This window comes from Alosa pseudoharengus, unplaced genomic scaffold (assembly GCF_046254945.1).
Source record: "Alosa pseudoharengus isolate Yale_2024_CS ecotype anadromous, Long Island Sound unplaced genomic scaffold, YU_APseudo_1.1 YU_APseudo_1.1_scf_15, whole genome shotgun sequence".
NCBI classification, from domain to species: domain Eukaryota; kingdom Metazoa; phylum Chordata; class Actinopteri; order Clupeiformes; family Clupeidae; genus Alosa; species Alosa pseudoharengus.
In genome coordinates, this window is record NW_027468620.1 from 33,714,505 (window position 1) to 33,724,504 (window position 10,000).

The window sequence follows — 10,000 nt, forward strand, 5'->3', positions numbered from 1 at the left end:
TCTCTGTGAGGTGTGTGTGTGTATGTGTGCATGCGTTCTCTGTGAGTTGTGTGTGTGTGCGCGCATGTGTGCACACATGCACTATGAGGTGTGTGTGTGTGTGTGTACACACACACGCTCTCTGTGAGGGGTGTTCAAGGTAAATAGGTGGGCTCTCTCTCTCTGAATAGGCCATCAGAGGTGCAACTCGGGGGAGAGGTCTGTTAGAGCTGTACATCTCTGCTGAACTACCCCCACATCTGCCACCCGTTAACCACACTGCACACACACACACACACACACCACTGGAGTGGTGCATGGAAAGTTGTAACGCAGCGTGAGGATGATTGTTTTTGGGTTTGGGAGGGAGAGGAATTTGTTTGTCTTGCCTTTTCACGCCCCCTGTTGAGGAATACTGATTTGTGTGTGTGTGTGTGTTGTTAAAATTAGAGGTGGACATGCGTTTATTTGTGTTTGTGTAAGTGTTTTCTTCTTTTTCACTCTCTGTGTACATGTGCATTATGTTTTTATGACTGTGTATGTGTTTGTGTGTGTGTGCGCGTGTGTGTGTGTGTGTGTATGTGTGTTGCGGTGACACTGGCAGCCTGAGCATCATGAGCTAAAAGATTCACACGCACTCGCTGCGCGAGCCTACATCTGCACGCTCAGCCATGGAAGCAGAAGCGCTGCGCTAGTGAGGGACGGAGGGAGACGCTGGCTGCACGAGGACATTAATTGCTCTGAATTAGCTGCCAACTTTTCTACCGGAGGAAGTCGGCTGCCTGAGGGGCGGACACGCCTACTTTCTCTCGCTCTCTCTTTGTAGCAGCGGAGGCAGGACTGTAGCGCAACTAGGAGCAGCCGCGCATTACGAACCCCCTCCAGTCAGTCCCGGTGCTTGCGTGGAACGGAACAACCTTCAACCATGGATCTCAAAGTGCTCGTGCTGTTGGCCGTCCTCGCTGTGACGATGTATGCGCCTGTGTCTCACGGTAAGAAATTTGTGCTGGACTATTACATGCTGCCAGTGCTTTTCCATGTCTTTTTTTTGCAGAGAACACTTTGCAGGGAAGTTTGCGCAAGAGCTTTAATTACGGTGATGGATGCGAGCGGGAGAATCGGGTCCAATTGAAGCACGGTTCTCTGATCGTTCTTTGGCGTGGGAATGTCTGGCGTCTGTTTGCTCATTCTTCATGCTGCCGCGTTTGTCAGATGAAAGCGGGACTGCGGAGAGAGCTCCGCGTTTGAATAGTCTCTTCAGCCCTGGACTTCATTTGGCATGGTGGTTCAGACAAACCTCAATATATATATATAAATAAGCAACGAATATGTTTTTGTTTAATTTCCTTCTGTGTCGTTCAACCATGTCCAAGTTTACCCCAGCTGGCGGACTTATTTAATAACACAACGGGATGTCACCAAGAACACTTTTCATAACAGGTTTTAACGGTGTTGTCATTCAGTCTCCCCGGGTCAGCAGGCACATTAACAGTAGTGGCGAGAGGACCGACCCACGGAGCCATCAGTGCGCCTATCGCCTTCTGATAGCCGGAGAGTGCCGCTCATTCAGAGCTCCACGCTGTCTGAGTTCCACCAACAGCCGCTCGCCTGCTAATGTGTGTATTTGTCGCCACCATTGTTTTCTTTGAATTACGCGCAAATTAACGCACGAGACAAAGCAGGGGGCTCCTTGAGCTGAAGTGGCCACTTCGACGGGACGTTACACGAGCGCTGAATTGCGCAAGCTTTGCATAACAATAGCGGTAGATTAGCCTACGCGAGACCATCTGCATGTGTGTTTAGTGTACCGATGCACATGCACGAGGAGGCGGCCTTTCCGTGTTATTTTTGGTCTGTCTCTTCAGCCAGTTTCTTTCCCTCCCGATGGCTGCTGTATTTTTGGCACATGGGGACCACTGTCATTGCCCCTAAGAGGGAAACTCTGTGGCCGTTTCCCCGAAGAGGGAAACTTTGTGGTCGTTTCCCCTAAGAGGGAAATTGTGTGGTCGTTTCCCCCAAGCGGAATGCCTCTGCGGCGGCACTGTATTCCGTGAGCTACCGGGCTGCCTCTTTTGTCTCCGTCTGCAGTGTACACACATAGTCGGACTCCGAAACACACACACACACACATACACACACAAACACAGACGGGCTCAGAAAGAGGCCTAGGTGGATCTGTGCAAGAAGTGTTTCAACACATTTTCTGAATGTGCTGCGCGCTCGCACCTTTCTCTCCCATTAGAGCGCTTTGATCTTCGCCAGCTTTCAGAAACATTTATGCGCGCGCCCGCGCAAGCCTGCATCAAAAGTTTCTGATCGGTGCGTTTGTGCAAATGATCCCGTTGGATCCCGTTATCTGTTCTTTGCGCGCAGTCCAGAGGCCAGGAAGCGCACAGTCGCGGTGATGGTCACCAGCAGGACAGCGCTCACCAAGGGAAGTGAGAAATCCCTTGAAAATGGCTGTGCAGAATTTTGATTGATGAGTGAGTGTGTGTGTCTGTGTGTGTGTGTGTGTGTGTCAGGTTATCACTGCAACTGCGTGTATTTTGGATGATTCACGGCATTACTGAACAAACTTGTTCAACGAGAAACTCTGACTGAAGTTATTACACAAGTTATGTGTGAATCCAGTATATATCTCGTCTGTATAGGAAGGTACGTTTCTTTAATGAATCCAGTAACATCTCTGACAAGGCCAAACTGATCTGTCATGTTCATAAAGCGGTATTGACAGTCTATAGAGCCAATGTTTAGTGATAGACAAAACACACACACACACACACACACACACACGATCACACACACACACACAGTCTCCATAGAAGTTTAATTCATTGTTTTCCCTTCTGTGGAGGATTCACTGCGAATCCTTTTCTCCTCAGTCTTGAGGAACTGAGGTAGTTTGGCAGCCCTGTGGACATGGTCCCATAGAGAGATCCAAACACACACGCACACATGCACGCTAGCACGCACACACACACACACACACACACATGGACACACAGGTCCAATTGAGAGATTCTCCTTTTGAGATTTGCTTTCTAATGGTTGCTTTGTGGGCTCTGTCCTTTCAAAGACCAGACTCCACTTTGTCACATACAAAAGAACACACACACACACACACACTCACACACTCCAGAAACATAGAGCCCCACTGATAAACTGACCAAAGAATAACACACTCAGCTGGAACCTGGCTCACAGTTCACACACAAACACACACACACACACACCAGCAGAAGGAGAAAACCAGACGAAGCTCAGGTGGTTGGTATAGTGGTCCAGTATGTGAACTGCAGCTAACCTCCGGGATGCTTAGGTCAGGTTGTAGCCTACATAAGCCTGGGTGGTCCACCCTACACACACACACACACACACACACACACATGCACAAACACACACATGCACACACACACACACACACACACACACACACACACATGCACACACACAGACACAGCGTGACTGTGTGTCGAAGTTGGTGTTACGTGGGTGTAAAGCTGTGATGTGAGATTGTGTTGGTGTGAGATTGTGTTGATGTGAGATTGTGTTGGTGTGAGATTGTGTTGATGTGAGATTGTGTTAATGAGATTATGTAGCTTTATTGTAATTCAGGTAGCAACTCTATCGCTGCAGCTCACCTGAGCCAAGCCGTCGTCAGGCAGGTGGAGAGATGGCGGTGTGTAATGTTTCGTGTTGCCTAGTGATGTTGTGTGTGATGTAGTGAGGTTCTGTGTGATGTAGTGAGGTTCCGTGTGATGTAGTGATATTCTGTGTGATGTAGTGATGTTCCGTGTGATGTAGTGATGTTCTTTGTGGTGTAGTGATGTTCTGTTGTTCCGTGTGATGTAGTGATGTTCTGCGTGATGTAGTGATGTTCCGTGTGATGTAGTGATGTTCCGTGTGATGTAGTGATGTTCCATGTGATGTAGTGATGTTCTGTGTGGTGTAGTGATGTTCTGTGTGATGTAGTGATGTTCTGTGTGGTGTAGTGATGTTCTGTGTGATGTAGTGATGTTCCGTGTAGTGATGTTCCGTGTGATGTAGTGATGTTCCGTGTGATGTAGTGATGTTCCGTGTGATGTAGTGATGTTCCGTGTAGTGATGTTCTGTGTGATGTAGTGATGTTCCGTGTAGTGATAGGTGATTTTTAGACGGAAAGCCCCGCCTGTCATCTGAAAGACAACTCAAAGCTGAAGTGCCCGCACCACCACCTCAAAAGCTGAAAGTGTTTTATGGTGAAGACGGGCAGGCGTGTTCTGGATTCGTGCATGCGAGCACAAGATTAGATTAGATTGGATTAGATTAGATTAGATTGGATTAGATTAGATTAGGTTAAAATATGTTGGGACTGGGTCCGTCCACTTGCCTGCTTTACGCGCCGCCTCTCACTGAAAATGAATTGAATACTAGCGTGTTGCTACTCATGTGAAAAGTGTGACGTTCTGTATGGGATAGTGATGTTCTGTGTGATGTTCTGTGTGGTGAAGTGGTGTTCCAGGTGGTGTAGTGGTGTTCCGTGTTGCCTAGTGATGTTCTGTGTGGTGATCCGTGTTGCCTAGTGATGTTCTGTGTGGTGTAGTGGTGTTCCATGTTGCCTAGTGATGTTCTGTGTGGTGAAGTGGTGTTCCGTGTTGCCCTGTGTGGTGAAGTGGTGTTCCTTGTTGCCTATTGAGGTTCTGTGTGGTGAAGTGGTGTTCCGTGTTGCCTAGTGATGCTCTGTGTGATGTAGTGGTGTTCCGTGTTGCCTAGTGATGTCCTCCATGTCTCCTCAGCGAAACCCATCAGTCTGGTGGAGCGGTGTTGGTGTCGCTCGACCGTGAACACCGTCTCTCAACGCAGCATCAGAGAGCTCAAGTTCCTGCACACACCCAACTGTGCCTTCCAAGTCATGTGAGTATGTGTATCAATACACACACACACACACTTACATATATGAGACATATTGCACATATTGACATGTAATCACAGAAACACAAATGTATTAATGTGTGTGTATGTGTGTGTATAAGTATATATACTTTTTTGATCTCGTGAGGGAAATTTGGTCTCTGCATTTAACCCAATCAGTGAATTAGTGAAACACACTCAGCACACAGTGTACACACAGTGAGGTGAAGCACACAATAATCCCGGCGCAGTGAGCTGCCTGCTACAACGGCGGCGCTCGGGGAGCAGTGAGGGGTTAGGTGCCTTGCTCAAGGGCACTTCAGCCACGGACCACTGGTCGGGCTTCGAACCGGCAACCCTCCGGTTACAAGTCCAGAGTGCTAACCAGTGGGCCACGGTGTGTGTGTGAGAGAGAGAGTGTATGCATGTGTTTTAGGTAGCAGGGTTGGGAGGTGCTTTTGCTCACAGCTGTCTACTTAAACATGACCTTTTGCCTTGATGGGAATATTTCAGTCACACACACACACACACACACACACACACACACAGACAGACACTCTCACACACACACACACACACACACACACACACACACACACACACACACTCACCAATTGGGCAGTTAAAGCCCAATAAGAGCACTGATCTCCTTGGGTATGTTAAGATAGTGGGAGCTGGCCCTGTTAAGGTTATCTCGGAGGCGTGTGTGTGTGTGTGTGTGTGAAGGTTATCTCAGAGGTCCGCCACTGAATCAGCAACACAGAGCAGGTCGGGGTCACACACTGATGTGTGTTAGGGGAAGCGTCTAATAATTACTCCAGTGATCACATACCCCCCCCCCCCCCACACACACACACACACACACACAGTGGTGGAAGAAGTATTCAGGGACAGAAGATAAGTTTGAGGGGTCGTGCAATGGTTATGGGAGAGGACAGAAAAAAACAAACCCGTGATGCACAAATCTGGTCTTTGTTTTTGGACTTTTTCTGGAGTCGTTGATCATCTGAACTTTAAGTGATATGTGAGAGGTTTAGGACTTTTTAAGTATTTTTTTTTTGGGGGGCTTTTTATGCCTTTAATGATAGGACAGTGGAGAGTGACAGGAAGTGAATGGGAGAGAGAGCAGGGGTGGGATCCGGAAAGGACCACGGGTCGGGAATCGAACCCGGGTCGCCGGCGTATGGTGCAGGTGCCCCTGCCAGTTGCACCACAGCAGGGGCCGATCATCTAAACTTTTTCTGGAGTCGTTGATGTTGGATCATCTGAACTGTAAGTGATATGTGAGAAGTTTAGGGGGAAAACCACTATTTTGTTGAGCTGTTAACACAGAGATGATGACACACAGATGACACACACTGAAATGTGACCTCAACCCCGGTTTTTGTAGAAGCCAAAAAGGTTAGACACTAGGTTTAATCTTTAACAATGTGAAATGACAGAAAACACACATACACTCAACTCCCCTCTTACCCCATTATATGCCCCTCTTACCCCATTGTATGCCCCTCTGAAGTGTACTGGGACATTAATATTATAAAATGGAAATGCACAAGTTAAGTAGGTCAAAAGTAAGACATTTGTACTTCAGTTCAGTTCTTGTGTGAATCAAGGATTAAAGTTCTCCGTCGTAGGACGGATTTCCGTCAATTTGATTTTAGAAATGTCATATTTGAGATCGATGCAGATCCGATGAGAAAAAAAATAGGAGGGGGGGGCTATAACCTTTGCTTTTCCTTTTTTAAGGCAACTACAAATATTAGGTCCGATGAATTAATGTGTGTGATGGTAAATGTTTAAAGACCTAATAGTGTTCTTGAGAACTTTCTGTGTCTCAATCAGTGACCGCTCAAGAAGATAGCCTACGTCAGCCATGAGTTTCGCTTTGTTTATGTTGTAGCTACACACACTTGTCTCGGGCGTTTGCTTAAAAAAAAAGAACACGTATGGAGGACTATAACGGTCTAAAAGTTGGATTATAGTGACACATTAGAGACAGCTGATGAGGTTGGCCAATCCGTTTAACTTTTTTGGATATGATATTGTGAGCTCTATGTGCGAATTCGGAGAAGAAGCGTAGGCTGTGTTCTTTCCGTGCATCAATGTCAGACAATTTCTTACTATCGCGAACTCTTGTCAGGAGAGGTCATTCATTTTGGGTGTCACCTATGACTTGAACAGATAGCCTGCTACGCCACCCGATGTAGGCTACTATTATTGTTACAGTTTTTAATCAATGCAACTAACATTATGTGTAAAGCGACGCAATATAAACCGTAGCCTATGCAATTTATTATCCCGTCTGTTATGACATGTACAACAATGTTTTTCACAATTTGCAACGGAAGGTTTTGACTGAGCGTGTTAGCATAAAAAAAAAATATATATGACTGTCATCATCGCAAACTGTTGAGTAAGGGGGTCAGTCTGTTTGTGACGCACAGACAGCCTTAGCCTATTTTGCTTAGGCCTCACTTTTAACGACAGTAGGTTGTGAGTGTATGTTGACAAAAAATAACCATACAATTAAAATAGTCAACTTAAAACTTTGCTATAAAATATTATTAGTTTATAGCACAAAACCATAACCAGTAGGCCTACCAGAACCTCGCATATTAGCGTCATGATTTGTGTGCGTCTATTTGGCAAGGCCACTAGCTGATGCGTTGTTGCTAAAGGAAGGCAAGGCAGGTGTCAAAAGTTAAAAAATAAATGGAGATGGGCAGCTGTTGGAAACGGGGGAGAACTAACAAGCCGTAGGGTAAAGAAATTAAAGTGCCAGGGGTTTGCTTTTGCGCGGTTCGCTGCAAGAAAATTGTTTATGGATGCAATAGGAAAACGTTTTAGCACGCCACCAATCAGAAGACCGCCATAAGGTTAACGTTCGTGCACTTCAGGACATCTTCCCTACCTGGTGCAACTAGCCACCACGACAGAGGTAGGCTACGTTTATCTATGGCTTACCGTTTTTACGTTTAGAAAGTAGGCTACGCATGTTCTTTCATAGCGCAACTGAGAGACTGCTAATTGGAAAACTGAGTTGTCTGTAAAACTCAAAATTACCATGTTTTCATTAAATGCGGATGAGGCAACAAATGGAAATATGAACAATATCTAGAATGTTCTGATTCGTTACTTTGATGAGGAAATGGGAAGTCTTGCCAACTTGATTTTATAGATTTTACTTGGTGTTGAATTTCATATTAACAAGAAAAAAAATCTCCCCTTTAAACACTTTTGGCCCGAAGTAATTAAATAAGAGTGTGTTAAAGCCTTTCTACAATATTGCTGCAGTAGAAAAGAACAGCAATGGCTAATCAGCAATGGTCAGGAATGGTACTAAAATATATTTTTGTTCATCAGGAAAATTCAATCTCAATCAAGAACACTCAATTCGCCTTATTCACATGGCGGCCATTGGCGGCTAAAACGAGGCTACAGGGTACACAAACCATAGGATTGTTATGTTCTATGCATTCACCTGTAGGTGGCATTAATTATATAGTAAGTGTACCCTGTAGCCTCGTTTTAACAATGGCCGCCGTGTGAATAAGGCAAATACTCTCTTTACTTTGCTGTTTGCATCTTTTTGTACATTAAAAACCAATAGGTCGCAACCGCAAAAGGGGTGCTATCTCTATAGGTAGATATGAACAACGTATGACTTATGGCCTGAAAAAAGTTCAGTCAAACGATTTTTTTTCACTTTAATCCCTGGTGTGAATGTACTTACTTATTTTCTACCACACCCACACACACACACACACACACACACACACACACAGACAAACCCACGCACAAACCCACGCACACACACACACACACACACACACACACTCCAGCTCAGCACTGCTGCATCTAGCTGCTCCTGATCTCAGACGTTAGTGAATAATCACATCTCACAATCGATACATGGCAAATATGTGTACAGTATATTACACAGAGATTGGTCTCAGGCCAAGTGATGTCAGTGTGTGTGTGAGAGAGAAAGAGAGTGGGGTTGTGTGTGTGAGATCGGAGGTGACTGTGTGTGTGTGTGAGATCGGAGGTGAGTGTGTGTGTGTGTGTGAGAGAGAGAAAGGGAGGGGTGTCTTTCTCACCTGAGCACAGCAGAACAGGCCTGGTAGAGTGTGTTAGGCCCATCTGTCCGTGTGTGTGTGTGTGTGTGTGTGTGTTGGGAGGGGGGGGGGGGGGTCTAATATCCCCATGGGGGCAGGAAGAGGGGGTGGTTTTGGGCAGTAGGGGGTGGTGAGCAGGAATGTGGAATGTGTAACTCTATCTGGGTTAAGAGGGGAGAGAGTGGCAGGCCAAACATGTGGGTGTGGGTGTATGAGAGAGAGTGTGTCTCTCTGTGTTTGTGTCATCGTGTGTGTGTGTGTGTGTGTCTGTGTGTGTGTGTGTCTGTGTGTGTGTGTGTGTGGAGGGGGTTTATCTTCACGGACGCTAAGTTACGTTAGCCTCACGGCTACACTTTAACCCAAAGCTGCTAGAGGACGACACCCCCCCCCCCCCACCCCCCCGCCTTACATACACACACACACACACAGACACACACACACACACACACACACAGCTTAACTTACAGTGCTGTAGAGCTCCTTACTTAGACCAGTAGAGGTCTACTCATGGAGGCCCTGGGGGTCTGAGACTAGGACACACACACACACACACACACACGCACACACACAAACAAACACACACACAGACAGTCAGTATAACTCCCTCCAGTTGCCCCCACCCACCCACCACCATAGCAGAGGCGCCCCCTACAGGCTACACACACACACACCCACACCCACACACACACACACACACCCACATACCTGTAACTTGGTATTAACTGTGTGTGTATGTCTGTCCAGTGCCAAGCTGAAGAATGGGAAGGAGGTGTGTGTGAACCCTGAGACCAAGTGGCTCCAGACCTACCTGAAGAACGCCATAAACAAGTAAGGAGATGCCTGCACACACACATTCGCACGCACGCACGTACGCACACACACACACACACACACACACACACACACACACACACACACACACACACTGTGTATGTAAAAGGCCATAAACACGTATGGAGAACTCTGCACACTCACACACACACACAGAACAATGTCTGTGTAGAACGTCATAA

General features: G+C 46.6%; 1 protein-coding gene across 1 annotated transcript in view; it reads left to right on the forward strand.

Moving 5' to 3' along the window:
* The first annotated feature begins 828 nt into the window (after positions 1-828).
* Positions 829-10,000, forward strand: part of cxcl12a (chemokine (C-X-C motif) ligand 12a (stromal cell-derived factor 1)) — a 15,374-nt gene continuing 6,202 nt past the window's right edge. Inside the window, exons 1-3 of the mRNA XM_076286266.1 lie at positions 829-971; positions 4,755-4,872; positions 9,732-9,815. Coding sequence (XP_076142381.1) covers positions 905-971; positions 4,755-4,872; positions 9,732-9,815 — 269 coding nt within the window. The 5' untranslated portion in view covers positions 829-904. The remainder of the gene's footprint in view (positions 972-4,754; positions 4,873-9,731; positions 9,816-10,000) is intronic.